We start from the raw sequence: 15,564 nt of genomic DNA, 5'->3' as shown, positions 1-15,564 counted from the left end.
GTTCCCAAGTGCGTCCGCTGTCTTGATAACACCAGGTATGTTTACGCGTGTCCATCAGTGTGGGGGTTAGGGTGAGGTCAGAGCTGCGTCCAGGACGCTCAATTGAAGGAGGCGCTTGCAGGAATCCGAGTACTCTTGCCCCACTCAAGTCCCGGCCCTGGTGTCCACTGTGCATTCGTCACAAACTCCAATGGGTGAAAACGCCCCGGGCGAGTTTACCTGCCCTTTTCTCCCCTCCCCTCCCAGACGCGCAGGAGAGCCCGGAGGACCTCCCAGCCCTGCTCCTCGGCTCGGCCAGCGAGGTCGATGTCCAGGTGGCCGTGTACGTGTGTCCGGCCCAGGCTCGGTGCGGAAGACTGAGAGGAGTCGCCTGTGACCGGTGTGAGGCCGGGCGGGCCCATATCCGGGTGGACCCAGTGGGTGGGGCCGCTCCTCGCGCCAGGTCCCGAGGTGGCGGCGGGGGTGGGGAGTGACGCGCGGAGATTCCCTTTCTCACCTTCCCATCGAGAGGGGGCGGCAGGGTGTGGATTCCGGGCGTGCCCACCGTGCGGATCGGCTCCTAGAGCGCCCCGAGCCCCGGGCCTGAGCGGCCCCGGGGACTGGAAAGCAGAGAAGGAAGACCTGGAGGAGGGCTGGCCGAAGCGGCCACCCGCTCCGAACTTGCCAGGGAAACTAGTGCGGAGGGAGGGGCCGGGGCCGCGACGGGGGAGGGGCGGCCGCAGCTGCATCCAGCCCCTTTGGCTTCCTTCCCAGCGCTCCTCGCCTCCTCCTCCTCTTCCTCCTGTATGAGTCAGGCGTTTCCCGGGGATTTGGAGCAGCCACGCGCGGCCCGGGCTCCCGGAGCTGTAGCCGCCGCCGCCGCCGCGCCAGGAGCCCCAGCGCCGGGGCCTCCACCGCGGCGGGCCCCCGCGTCCCGGGCGCGCACGGACCATGGAGAGGGCGGCCCAGGGCGCGGACAGCGGCGGGGGCAGCAACAGCAGCAGCCGAAGCAGCAGCCGCGCCACCTCGGCGGGCTCCTCGCCCTCCTGCTCCTTGGCTGGCCGGGGGGTCTCCGGCAGGTCGGCGGCCGCCGGCCTCGGAGGCGGGGGCAGCCGCAGCAGCCCGGGCTCGGTAGCCGCTAGCCCGTGCGGGGGCAGCGGCCGGCGGAGGGAGCCGGCGCTCGAGGGCGTGCTCAGCAAATACACCAACCTCCTCCAGGGCTGGCAGAACAGGTAACGCGCCCGCCGCCCGCCCCTGCCTGCGCGCCGCTCGGTGTGTGAGAGTGTGCGCGCGCGATCGGTCAGCCGGCAAGCCGGGGCGGCCTTGGCACCCGGGCCCACCCCGCGTCCCCGCTCCCCTAGGTGCGCCGCGACCCCACCCCGGGCCCACATCGCAGTGGCGGGGAAGGAAGGAGAGCCTTGGCACCTGCAGGGACTGGAGCCACCGGCGAGCGCGCTGGTCCCCGGGCCCTGCCGGCTAGCGGCTTCCCGCACCCTTGGAGAAGGACTGAGCGTGGGGGGCAGGGGGCGTGCGTGATGCCTGTCCGCGAGAGCTGGCCCCGTCACAGCAATTCTGTCTACATCCTAGTTCATTTAAAACTTTGTTGTTTAAAGACGCCACCGCCCCCAGAAATCAGCCAGTTATCCTCGGGCAGTTTCCGGGGCGCGCGCTAGCCCCCCGCCCAGTTGGTGGCCGAGAGGCTCCAGTCTCTGCGACCGAAGTTTAGTGTTTTTTCTTTGACACTCTCTCCCCTTTCGAAATGGGCAGTTCGCTGTTTAAGTTATTTTATCCCTTAAGGTGTTTCCTGAAGTTCCCTGCTCACTCTGCTCTCCCAGTTGGGACACGTGGAAGGAGGGGTGTCAGGGCAAGGGGTCGCGGTGTGTGTGGACCCGGGTAGTAAGGAACGCTTGAAAGGAGCAGATGGGGTACTGCCGTTTATGTGTAGGGGTGTGTGTGTGTGTAGTTTTTCAAGAACAAGTCAAAAATACCAATATCCACGCCAGGAGAATGGGGCTTTTTGGAGAGTTTGTTGATGAGATCTGTGTCAGGTCTTTAATAGTCCTTGAAGATGAGGTCTTGTCGTTCTTAAAGATGCTTGCGAGATTTCCATCACATCCCCGGAGCTCTTGCTTATCTCTGCTAGTTACTAGAGTACTTGGCGGTCTCTCCCTGTGTAAGTTTCAGATTGTTTCCAGCTGAAACTGCAGGCAGTTATTTACATGAATGAAGCTCTACTAGGACAAAGTGTTAGTGGATCAGTTGTGTCCGGACTCTTTGCTACCCCACGGACTGTAGCCCTCCAGGCTCCTCTTTCCGTGAACTTCTTCAGACAAGAATACTGGAGTGGGTAGCCATTAACTTCTCCAGAGGATCTTCCCGACCCAGGGATTGTACCAGGGTCTCCTGTGTTGCAGGCGAAGGGTGACTTCCTAAGTAAGGAAACTGAGTTGATATTGTAGGCAGAGAACTTTCCCCAGAGTTTCCTTGGAGATCTACTACTGTGTTAGAGGAAGTTGCACTTTAACTTTTGAATCCTTTTATTTCCCAAAATAGCCCCAGTGTCAATTCTTGAAAGCTGAAAAGGATGTAGGTAGAGTGCCAAAGAGGAGACAGAGGAGAGAACTGAATCTGATTTCAGGTCCTGGTAATTGCCTTGTTAATGGCACCTGGCTGGTGCCTTGCCGGTGATAGCATTTGGATTGTGTGTTGCACAATCACCTTTAATGCTTTTTTTTTTCCCCCTGAAGTAATTTATGAGGCCAACAGAGCTTTTACCCTGGATTAGTTACTTCACTTGGGGATGGCCTTTTACCTGCAGTGTATATTAAAGGATTTGTTCTTTGGAGTGGATTTAGGGAAAATTGGAGTAACTCATGCTTTTGTGTAATTAAATCCTCTGGAGTATTTAGGTTGAAGGCCAGATTGAGAAGAGGGAAAATTTATGCTAATAATACTAATAACAGCAAAAACAACATATACTTGATTGCAGGCTGCACAGGTGGAATGTACTATGTATCCTGCTGAAGGCTCATCTTTATTGAATTTGTTTACTGTGGGTTATAGCTGCCTGCCAATGTTTGTTCTTACCACAGTAGACGCATCGGTCTCAAAGCCTACCATTGCCTTCAAAAGCATCGTCTCTTCCTAGTGGTCAATGTCTCAGCGTTGGGGTTTGTTTCCCAGTGTGGCCGAAGGTGCGTCAGTGATCTGGAGAACATCTGTGATGGCTGTGCCTGCAGGCGTCTCTCTCCTCAAGGGGTCTTATAGAGGAGGATCTGGATCCATGAAAAGGAACAGGGAGGAGAGCAAAGATGGAAACTCTGAAAAATATTCACTCATCCATTTACTCATTCAGGCACTGTTTTATGGAGGCCCTACTATGTGCCAGGCACTGGGTCAGCTATTCTGGAGCTTCTGCTGTGTGCAAAACACAGAGGCATCTTTTCATCGTGTAGTGGAGGGGTCACAGTATTCAAAAGTGGAAGGAAACCTCACCCTCCCCCCCCCAAGGGAATGCCTTGGTGTGAATAGTTGGGCTGAGTCAAGCTCTCTGCATTTGGGGGCCTCATGGCACGTTCCTTTGTGGTTTGTTTGTTTTTTTTTTCAAATTGTCTGCAGTTAACGATGGATCTCCAGCCACGAAGTGCTTGGTGAGGCTGCTGTCTGTTGATAACACACCAGCCAGCCACTAAGTTTTTACTCTGGTGTCTGCTTGCACATCCCCAAGTTGTTGTGAAGCTTATATTTTAACATTCAGTATCATATTCTGCCTTAATTTATTTGTAGTTCTCTTATCCTCATCCTCATGTCCCAAGGAAGTCATTGTGGCCAGAACACAAGATCAGTGACATAAAGAGGGATGGCAGGAGAGAAAGCTACATGTGTGGGACTCTCCTAGGAGAGCATGTCCAGGACACTTGGTGTCCTCATTGGCTGAGAGGGTGCCACGTAATCAGAGTGGGGTGGGGAATCCCCAGTGAGGAGTTTCTGTCACCCATTAGTATAGCTCTTTAAAGGAAATATTTCAGACATTATAGCATGGTAGAGATCTGTAGGATGGCATTAAAAAGTGCATGCCTTCTAACTTGCTTCGGTCATGTCTGACTCTGTGTGACCCCGTGGACTGTAGCCCCACCAGGCTCCTCTGTCCATGGGATTTCCCAGGCAAGAATACTGGAGTGGGTTGACATGCCCTCCTCCAGGGGATCTTCCTGACTCAGAGATCAAATCCTTGCTCACACCTCCTGCATTGGCAGGTGGGTTCCTTCCCATGAGCACCACCTGGGAAGCCCCATTAATGTGTAACTGCCTCTAACAAATGAACACAGTTTCAGAAGGAGGTAGGTGCTCACAGATTAAAACTATATTTAGGGAATTCACTGGTGGTCCAGTGGTTTGGATTCCATGCTTCCACTGCTGCGGGCCTGGGTTCGATTCCAGTTTGGGAAATTAGGATCCCACAAGCAACAGGGCATGGCAAATACACATTTATGAAAGTGTGAAAGTGTTAGTCACTCAGCCATGCCCAACTCTTTGTGATCCCATGAGTTCCTTTGCCCGCCAGGCAATCTGTCCATGGGATTTCCCAGGCAAGAATACTGGGGTGGGATGCCATTTCCTTCTCATATATATATATATATATATGTTATATAAGATGATGTATATGATATGAGATGATATATATATGATGTATATACATGATGTATATATATGATGTATATACATGATGTATATATATGATGTATATACATGGTGTATATATATGATGTATATACATGGTGTATATACATGATGTATATGATGTATATACACATATACATATATATCATATATATATAAAAGATGGTGAAATAAAGACATGTATTTTGTGTGGATCTAGTGTCTTTGCTGATATTCACGTTTTAATCTAGCGCACGATCTTTTCACCCACTTTTTGAGTTTCATATGGAGTGAGGGTACCAGGGGGAGAGTAAACCCCAGAGACTGGGGAGCCTCAGGCAGATGCCATATCACACGTGGCCTTGTAGGCAGGGGAAGGATTGAAGACTGTTACAGTTTCACAGAAGGCTTTTAGGCAGGGAGTTGATCTGGTCTGTTTGGGGCTTTCAAGAGCTCACTCTGGCTCCTGTGTGGAGAGGAGATTTTCAGGAGCAGATCAGGAAGCGGAGAGGAGCGCAGCATGGTGGTCCAGGCAGGAGATGCCGGGGCCTTGGACGTTGGGGACAAGGGATATGGAGAAAGGGACAGATTTGGAGTGGGGAGGAGGGACAGTCCTGATGGGTTGGATGCTGAGGTGAGAGAGCAAGAGGGGCCAAGGATAACTTAAACTTTTTAAAATTGAAATATAGTTGATTTACAATGTTGTGTTAGCTTCAGGTGTATAGCAAAGTGGTTCAGTTTTACATTTTTTTTTTTTTTTAATGTTCTCTTCCATTGCAAGAAGGATAACTCTTGAGTATGTAGGCTGGGAGGTTGAGGCATCCTTTATGGATCCCAGGGTCACAGGGGACGCACCTGCCTGTGGGTAGGATGGGGGACAACCAAGAGTTCTGTTTGCCTGTGTTCAGTTTGAGAAGGGTAGATCTAGCAAGGATTTGACTATATGAACTCTCATTTGCCCTAAGGCTGGTTTTAGTCTTTGGCTAAAACAGAACTGCTTTGGGGTTGGTTTTAACATCTAGTGTTTTAGGGGAAATAATTTCTCATCGGATCTGGGAAGTGATATTTAAATATTTGAGGGTTTTCATTGCCATTCAGTTTTTGATATTTGGAGGAAAAAAGACTGCAAATGTGAAGCCAGCCTCTAATTCTTTCTCGGGTGATTGGTGAGGTTGTGAGAACTCAGGAAAACACTGAAAGGCAAATCTTGAATAGGATGAAGACGACGAGTGTTGGCATAAGAAAACCTCAGGCCAGTGGACACACGTGTGGAAAGTTAGAGCAGCGCGGACTCTGGGTCGAGTCCTGACCTCAGCATTGAGCACGCCTGTTGCCTTGGGCCAGTTCCCTCATTGCCTTGGGCTTCCGCTTTCCCACTTGTTTCAATGTCCAAGATGGTGTTACCTCTGCTCTGCTCCTCAGTTCGGTAGAGGTCATTGAAGACACCGATGTATAAGGGGCTGAGGATAGTTCAGGATCTCGGCAAGTGGGAGCTATTCTTGGATCTTCAGTTTGCCCCTTCTTTAGTGGACCCTTTCCGGTCCGTAAAACTCTTGGCCTCTTTTTTGAATGCTGTGATGGCTCTGGGGTCCCTTTAGCATAATTATCACAGAGTTCTTTGCAGAGAAGATGATGGGTTCTTTGAGGGGCAAGAGGTCATTTAAAACTTGGAACCAGGCATTTGCGTTTCTGTCGGAAGTGACTTCCTTCCTCCTCCAGCTTCTCAACCCCATCTCCTTTCATGCTTTTTCTCCTCCTTAAGCCTTACCACCAGCGGACATGCTCTCTATTTTACTCTTTTGTCTTTCTGCACTAGGTATTAACTCCCTGAGGACAGAGTAATTTTGCCTGTCTTGTTCACTGCTGTATCCCCAGAGTTTAGAATAGGACGTGGCGTATAATAAGGGTTCAGTAAGTATTACCAAATGAGCTAGCAAGTAAATGAATGACAGAGAAGACAAGCCAGGATTTAGTTCCATTTTGGCCAGCCTTTACTACTGCTATTGTAGTTATTAATTCTCTACCTGCTTATAGCCTTGTCCTTGAGTTAGTGTGTTTATCATTTGCCCTGTTCTCTGCAACGTGTCTTCTGGTTCAGCAGACATGCCCATCCTGACCTCAGACCCACCACAACCCAGCCCAGGTGGACCTTTAGGAACCAGATATCCAGGGCTTGCTTTTCACTTGATCTGTATTAACATACTTTGAGAAGACAGTGTTTAGCCTCTGGCATAACTTCCTAGGGTTTTGGAGCCACTGGGCCCATTTAGCAAAGTCAGTAGGGGCATATATTAACTTTCGAAGTAATACTGCATTAAAATGAATGCTTTTTGAGAATTCCAATAGTTTTAGAGACAATCGGTGGTGATACCAGGGTTGAAAATCACTGTTCTGGTTTAATGTTCTTGTCTCCTTGTACTCCGAAGGATTTTCACATCTTGCTGTCTGTGTTGTCAGATTGTTCTGAGGCTCCATTCACATTGTTTAGGGACATTAGATGGCTTCACTGACAATAATAATAAAAGATGATTGCTTAGATTACAAAGCTGCATATTATACCTATGTATTATATTGTATATAATATACGCAATTATATATGTATAAAATATACAGTAATATATACATGGCATATTATCCTATATAATATATACAAGGGGAAGAAGGTATGAGAGGATGAGATGGCTGGACGGCATCACTAATATAATGGACATCAACTTGGGCAAACTCCGGGAGATGGTGAGGGACAGGGAAGCCTGGCATGCTGCAGTCCATGGGGTTGCAAAGAGTCAGACACAACTGGTGACTGAACAACATTATATTGTATGTGTTTTGTACTGTATACATGTATGTGTATAATACATTATATATAATATATGTAATATATGCCATATGTTAATTACTCCCTGTGGGATCGGCTGCCCCCCACCCCTGCCTTTTTAAAGCGTACATATATTTGAGATTTATACCAAATGGGCTTTCCTGGTGGCTCAGATGGTTAAAGAATTTGCTGGCAATGCAGGAGACCCAGGTTTGATCTCTGGCTTGGAAAGATCACCTGGAGGAAGGTATGGCAACCCACTCCAGTATCCTTGCCTGGAAAATTCCATGGACAGAGGAGCCTGGCGGGCTACAGTCTATGGGGTTGCAGAGAGTCGAACACAACTGAGTGACTATTACACACACACATGCACATGCACACGCATACTTGTGCACACACCCTGAATGCTTAGCATGATTTTCCTTCTCTTTTTTTCCATTATTTTTTTTCCCCTAAGGTGAACTTGCATCCATTTTGCAGTTTGAAAATGTTGTTGAGGAAAAGGAAAGTGGCCCGTACCTTTCCACATAATCTCTGAATAGCTGAATTTTTGAGGGTAAATTTGAAGTCTTATATATTCATTCAGAAAAATACACAACTCATAAAAATACATAGTTCAGTGAATTTTCATGCACAACCAGATCAAGAAAAAGCAGCCCCTTCATCCCATCCCTTCCTGTCATCCCCGACCCCTGTAGGTTCCACTATTCTGACTCCCAATACCGTGTATTAGTTAGGCCTATTTTTTAATTTCATTTTGTGATGTGATCTTTTATGTCTGGCTTCTTAGCCCCATTTGTGTTGTGGTCTGTTTATGTCCATTGCTGTTTGGTATTCCGTTGTATGAATGTACAAAATATATTTGTATCTACTGTAGATTGACATTTGAGTTCTTCCCAGTTTTGGGCTCATATGAATAGTTTTGGGAAGTACACGCATACCTGTCTGTGGGTAGGTACCTAGGTATGGAGGTGTTACAGATGTCCTACTCATGAGAGACTTCCAGAGAGTTTTCCAGAGTGGTTGTGTCTGTTAATATGCCACCAGAAATGTGAGCGAGTTCTGGGTGGTCCACAGACTCATCCATACTTGACCTTGTCTGTTCTCGTTGTAGCCAATCTGGTGAGTGTGTGGCGGTATCTCCTTATGGTTTTGATTTGCCCTTTCTGATGGCTAATGAAGTCATTAGCTTTCTAATATCTCCTTTTTTCTTATTGTGAAATTTCCTGTGTGTTCTGGGTCTGAGTTTACTGATAGGTTTCTGCACACGTGTTCTATATACAGAGAAAGCAGCTGCTTTGGTTTGCGAGTTCATCTCTTACTAGGGTCTTGATAGACACAAATTCTAAATTTTAATGTAGTCACATTGTCAATGTTTTCCCTTTACGTTGGGTTCTTTTGGAGCCCTGTTTAGGAAGTCTTTGCCCGCCCCATGGTAACGAGATGGTCTGTGATGTTTTCTTTTTTAAAAATACTTATTTAAAAAAAATTTTTATTTTTATCTGTGTATTTGGCGGTGCTGGGTCTTAGCTGCAGCACGTGGGGTCCTCTGTCTTCCTTGTGGCGTGCCGACTCTCTGGTTGCGGCCTGTGAACTCCTCAGTGGTGGCTTGCAGCATCTAGTTCCCTGGCCAGGGATTGAACCTGGGCCCCCTGTGTTGGGAGCTTGCAGTCTTATCCGCTGGACCACCGGGGAAGTCCCTACGACATTTTGTTTTAGGAAAAAAGCTTTCATTAATTTTAAGATAATGAATTAGTTTCTCAGACGTTGGAGTTGATATTGGGGGGATGCAGACTGCTGGCAGAAGCAGTGTGACTTTAAGGCTTCCAGCCTGTGTTAGTTTTCTTGTAAAAAGTGACCACAAACTTGGTGACTTAAAACAATAGAAATGTATTTTTTCATGGTTCTGGAGGCCAGCAGTCTGAGGTTGGTTTCACTGGGTGGAAGTCAGGGTGTTGGCAGGGCCGTGCTCCGCCGGATACCCTCAGGGGAAATTCTTCTTGCTGCTTCCAGCTTCTGGTGACGGCCAGCATTCCTTGGCTCGTGACTGCATCACTCCAGTTTCTGCCTCTTGTCTTCGCGTTTCCTTCTCCTCTCTGTCTGTCAAATCTCCCTCTGCCTCCCTGTTAGAAGGACTCCCATGAATGTGTTTAGGGTCTGCTCAGAGAATCCCTCCATCTCAAGATCCTTAAGTTAATCAGGCTGCCATTAGGGCTTCCCGGGTGGCCCTGGTGGGAAAGAACCTGCCTGCCAGTGCAGGAGACATAAGAGACAAGGGTTTGAGTCCTGGGTCGGGAAGATCCCCTGGAGGAGGGCATGGCCACCCACTCCAGTATTCTTGCCTGGAGAATCCCATGGACAGAGGAGCCTTCCAGGCTGGGGTCCTTAGGGTCGCAAAGAGTCAGACATGACTGAAGCGACTTAGCAGTGCCAACGACTTTGCCGTATAAATTAGCAGTCATAAGTCCGGGAATTAGGATATGAACATCTTGGGGGTGGGGAATGGCGTTCCCGCAGTCATGAGTCCAAAGTGGTTCTTAAGCTCTTTGGCTCCCTTCTGTGTCTACCTTGCCTACCTTCCACTGGTTGCCATAGCGACAGCCATCTCTTTCGGGGAAGGGCGCAGGTTGCTGTCGTGAGTGTAAGTGGGCTTGTTAGGCCAGATTAGTGGGCTCATTCATCTCTGTCTGCCTGGACAGAGCCCTTGGGCAAATATTAAGAAGGTAATATTGTGTGGAAAATTGTTTCTAGTGCCCATGAGTAAACCTAATTTCCTTTAACGGGCCAATCAGAGTTTCTTGGGGGTTTCTTTAAATACTAATTGAGCAATTAGTTTTGGAAGGATACATGTAATAATCTGTGCTTTCCATTTTATCATCGGAATGACTCATTAGTCCAAAGGCTTCTTTTTCAAGTCATCATAAGCATACAATACAATCTTAGATGTTCCATTTGAATTTTGATACTTGTTTATAGCATATAACCACTGCTTCAAAAGGTACAGAACATTTGCAACCCCTCAGGAAGTTTCTTTGGGCTTCTTTCCAGTCCATTCCCCTTCCCTTGCAATCTGTTTCTGATTTTTATCACCATGAGTTCGTTTTGTCTCTTTGGGTTTTATGTATCAGTGGATGGAACCTTCAGAGCATACGCTTTGCAGAGTCGGGTCTGTTTGGCTCAGAAAGGTCTGAGTTTCGTCCTCTTTGCTGCCCCATCAGCCATTTATACTGGATTTCTTTCTGTGGTTGAGTCATGGTGTATTTGTGAGCACACCACAGTTTGCTTATCCGTGTACTCACAGGCGGATGTTTGGGTGGTTTCCAGTTTTTGGCTGTTACAAACCAAGCTTCTGCTCGTGTACAGGTCTGTGTGTGGACATGAGCTTCATTTCTCTTGGGTCAGCACTGGGGTTGGAATCGCAGGATCCTCGGAGAGGCTCGTGGAGAAACTTAGAATGGCTGGACCATTCTCCGCCCCCACTATCAGAGTATGAGTGAGTGGGTCATTCCCCGTCACGGACGCCTTCTGTGATGCCTCTTGGGAACTTCTGGAACCCGAGACTGCCTCCTTCTCCTGGAGTCACCTTGCTCCTGAGGGGACAGCCTGCAGGACCACAGGCTGGTGACATGCTTAGACCCTCTTGCCAGTCCAGCTTTGCCTCATTTTTGCTGCATGACCTTGGCAATTCGCTTACCTCTGCGGAGCCTGGTTTCCTCATCTGTGCATGATGCCAGCCTTGTAGCGTTGCTGTGAGCTCCTGCAGGCATCAGGCCCAGCACAGGGCCTGGCATACAATATTTTCTAGGAGTCTAGTATTGTAGGGGGCTTCCCTGGTGGCTCAGAGAGTAAAGAATCTGCCTGCATTGTGGGAGACCCAGGTTCAATCTCTGGGTTGGGAAGATTCCCTGAGGAAGGGAATGGCTACCCACTCCAGTATCCTTGCCTGGGAAATTCCATGGACAGAGGAGCCTGGTGGGCTACAGTCCATGGGATCGCAAAGAGTTGGACACGACTGAACGACTATCACACACATGCACACACACGTGTTTTAGACCAGTGGGTGACTTCGTGGAACCTGGGGCTGAGTTGGTGGTCACTTTAGCCCCAATATACAGATGTTTCTCAGACCTTCCTCCCCCTGCGCTGGGCCCCAGGTGACAAATGGTTTTATCTGTGTAGTGGTCTCCACTGGCTGTCCATCACATGGCCTGGCAGGGTGTGTCCCATCAGACAGCAGTTTGAGAACCCTGGGAGGAGAGGAAAGATGTGGGCCTTTGTTTCCTGAAAGCAGGACTGAGGTGATTGTGCTGGAAGCGTGGGAGGCTTTCTCCATGTTTCCTCTGGGTGGCTCCTGATGAGATTCGGGGCCGGCCAAGACAGAATTAGAAAGAAAGCCGTCCAGAATTTGGTGTTTGATAACCCGGACTCGATGGGATTTGGTCACAACCCAGTGCTGTATTTGTGCCTTGTACAATGATACCCGGAACAATACTGCAATCAGGAAATGTGCACGATCCTGTTCTTTGAAGGCATTTGAGTCACGAGTCACTTCTTCACGTTGGGTGGTAGTTTTCAAAGGACTGTGTTTGTATGTGGTTTGGTCCCTTTCTAGAAATCGTTTGATGAAAATATAACAAGTTGAAAGGCCCCAACATCAGTTTTTTTTTTTTTTTTTTGGCTGCAGTGGGTCTTCGTTGCTGCGCACAGGTTTTCTCTGGTTCCAGTAAGTGGGGGCTACTCTCCAGTTGTGGTACGTGGGCTTCTCTTTGTAGTGGCTCCTCTCGTTGGCAGAGCTCAGGCTCTAGGGCGTGTGGGCTTCAATAGTTGGGCTCGGTAGTTGTGGCTTGCAGGCTCTAGAGCGCAGGGGCACAGGCTTAGTTGCTCAGAGGCAGGTGGAATCTTTTTAGAGCAGGGGTCAATCCTACGTCCCCTGCGTTGGCAGGCAGATTCTTAACCACTGAACCACCAGGGACGTCCCCAGCATCAGTTTTTAGTTAACTCTTTCCCAGGATGTGTCAAGTCTATTTAGGCAGTGCTGGTCACGTGGCCAGTGAACCCCAAGCAGGGACTGGAACCGCCCAGGATGCCATGGGATTCAGGTTCTCCCAAGTGCGGGTGGGACCCAGTGCTCTGTGTGAGTCACTCGTTCCAGAGGACTTAGGTGGATGAGGTGATAGGTACATCCCTGTGATGGGCACTCCATCAGAACCGTGGTGGGCTGTGACCCGTGCAGTGAATGCCACCATGAAGGTTTTCCCGGGCCCTTTGTTGCTAACTAGAATCTGGACGGAAGTGGGAGACTTTCCAAGTCCTGCGTGAGCTGGGGGCGGGAGCCCCCAGACACACACACCTCTCTTTGTGTAAGGCCTGACGGAAGGTTCACACCCCACGTACTTGTTGAGGGCCTCTTGTGTATATGCCAAATGCTGTGCAATATATCCAGAGAAAACTCTAATTCAAAAAGATGCGTGCACCCCACTGTTGATAGCAGCACTGTTCACAATAGCCAAGGTGTGGAAGCAACCTGACTGTCTGTCAGCAGTTGAGTGGGTAAAGATTTGGTGCATATACATGATGGAATCTTTGCCATAAAACAGAATGAAGTGCCATTTGCAGCGACGTGGATGGACCCAGAGATGATCATGCTAAGTGAAGTCAGTCAGACAGAGCAAGACAAATACCATGTGATATCTCTTATATGTAGAGTCTAAAATGTGACACACATGAACAAATTTAGAAAACAGAAACAGATTCACAGACACAGAGAACAGACGTGTGCTTGCCAGCGGGAGAGGAGGGGGAACTATTGGGAGCCGGGATTAGCAGATGCAGGATGGATAAACAACGAGGTCCTACTATACAGCATAGGGAACTAGAGTCAATATCCTGTAATAAACCATAATACAGAAGACTATGAAAACGAACAGACGTGTGTGTAGCTGAAGCGCTTTATACAGAAATTAACACACATTGTAAACTAACCACACTTCAGTAAAAAAATAAATAAATAAATGCCATGTGAGATGTGAGAGGCAGAAGAAGACAGCACAGGTCCTGCCTCACGGGGCTGACAGCCTGTAACAGGGCTGGCAGACTTTTCCCATAAAGGGTCAGACCGTTAATATCTGGCTTTGTGGGCTCCACAGTCTCCATGGCAACTCCTCTATTCTTCCATTGTAAACAAGCGGGTGTGTCTGTGTTCCAATAAAACTTTGTTTACAAAAACAGGTGGTGGGCTGGATTTGGCCTATGGGCTTGTGGTTTGACCATCCTTGGTCTGAAATGACACGCGGACCCCTTACTCAGGTAGTCGGGGCAGCTGAGTGTGGTGGCTAAGGGTAAGGATTCTGCGGTCCAGCAGCCTGGACTTGCATCCCGACCTTGCTGTTTACTGTTAAATACCTGTGTGGCCTGGGACCAGCTATTTCACCTCTCTGAGCCTTGGTTTCTTCATCTGTAAAATGGGGATGTTACAGTGAGTGTGTCATAGGGTTGCTGGGATCAGCTTCCAAACTCCATGTAAAGGGCTTAGAATAGGGCCTGGCATATGGAAAAGGAATGGCTACCCACTCCTGTATTCTTGCCTGGAGGATCTCATGGACAGAGGAGCCTGGCAGGCTACAGTTCATGGGGTTGCAAAGAGTTGGATGTGACTGAGTGACTAACACTTTCTTATGATATGGGGTAGGGTGGGCGGTGGCGATGCTACCCTTGAAGAAGCTCCAGGGGAGAGCCCCATCTCTACCTGGGGATAGCAGACAAGCGGCGGGTGAGGGGAGACCTAGGATATTGAAGAGAGGGGTTCATTGTGCAGACTGGGGCTTGGGGAGGGCTTCCCTGGTAGAAGTTCTATGGGTACAAAGGTTGGGAGGTGTGGAGTGCGGGAGATGGTTTGGTATGGCTGGAACTCAGGTGGTATGTAGGCTGTGGCCAGAGACTAAACGGTAAAAGTAGACCGTGTTGGAAAAGCCTGCTTCCTGAATGACTCTCAAGCCACTGACAGCACAGGTCATAAAACGTCAGTGCTACCAGAACCAGAAGGGATACCTTTGTGGACCCAGGGGCCCTTGGATGCTTTAGATTTACAGTTCAATCCTTAACATGAGATGAGAGGTGCTTCAGATCTATCCAGTCTTCCCTTCTTTTATAGTCATAGAGCCCCAGTTTTTAGCTGTATACGTGCTTTATCCTTGAGAAAACTATCTTTGCACCGCACATTCCCCCTTACAGGGAACAGAGTTGTCACATAGGAGTTTCCTGGAACCTCCTTGGTACTTTTCCCCCTTTTTCCCCTTTCTTCTTAAAATAAAGACATGTGGCCAAAACTGGAATATAGACATGATGTCTGGAATTGCAGCAGTCATCTTGAGTCTTTAGGCAACTGGAATGAAGGCCATAAAGACAGAAGACACCTCTGAGGACTTTGTTGATCAGAAAAGTGAAAGTGTTGGTTGATCAGTCGTGTCTGACTCTTTGCAACCCTATGGACTGTAGCCTGCCAGGCTCCTCTGTCCATGGAATTCTCTAGGCAAGAATACTGCAGTGGGTTGCCATTCCCTTCTCCAGGGGATCTTCCCAAATCCGGGACTGAACCAAGATCTCCTGCGTTGCAGGCAGGTTCTTTACCATCTGAGCCACCTGGGAAGCCTCAGTTGATCACCTCACAAATCCTGGGCTACTATCTTCTGGTATTTTCTATGATGGGCATAATAAGCCTCATTTTTCAGCCACTATTCACAGCCATATCTACCCCTGACTGTTACAGCTGGGATCTCTATTTTGCAGGTGTAGAAACTGAGGCTCAGAGTGACCTAAGTTGTCTTGCTGGTAAGTTGTGGAGTCAGGATTGGTCTGACGCTGGAGCTTGTTTTCACCGCCCTGGAAGGAGCTTGGAGACTGTCTCCCCCCTCATTTTATAGGTGAGATCACTGAGGGCTTTGCCTCAGGGTGAAGCAGCCACTCATTCCATTGCAAGGCAGTCGTTGCTCAGCATTATTCCCCGTTCGCTCTCTCCAGCCCTGGCCTTCCCCGAGAAGGGCCTCTGTGCTGTCATTAGTGATTTTCCAGCCCAGAGTTGGGTGGAATCTCTTTCTGTGAGTCGTTGATGT

At 48.9% G+C, this 15,564-nt stretch overlaps 1 protein-coding gene across 2 annotated transcripts in view; it reads left to right on the top strand.

The window, feature by feature from the left end:
* Window positions 1-507: 507 nt before the first annotated feature.
* The window catches only part of OSBPL10 (oxysterol binding protein like 10), a 317,366-nt gene continuing 302,309 nt past the window's right edge, over window positions 508-15,564 (top strand). Inside the window, exon 1 of one of the 2 annotated variants that reach the window (XM_043885775.1) lies at window positions 508-1,211. In XM_043885775.1, coding sequence (XP_043741710.1) covers window positions 931-1,211 — 281 coding nt within the window. In that variant the 5' untranslated portion in view covers window positions 508-930. The remainder of the gene's footprint in view (window positions 1,212-15,564) is intronic. The other variant, XM_043885773.1, reaches the window with a different exon arrangement.

The sequence above is a fragment of the Cervus elaphus genome, chromosome 24 (assembly GCF_910594005.1).
Source record: "Cervus elaphus chromosome 24, mCerEla1.1, whole genome shotgun sequence".
NCBI classification, from domain to species: Eukaryota; Metazoa; Chordata; class Mammalia; order Artiodactyla; family Cervidae; genus Cervus; species Cervus elaphus.
Note: the sequence above shows the minus strand (reverse complement) of the source record. Positions and strands in the feature narration are given on the sequence as shown.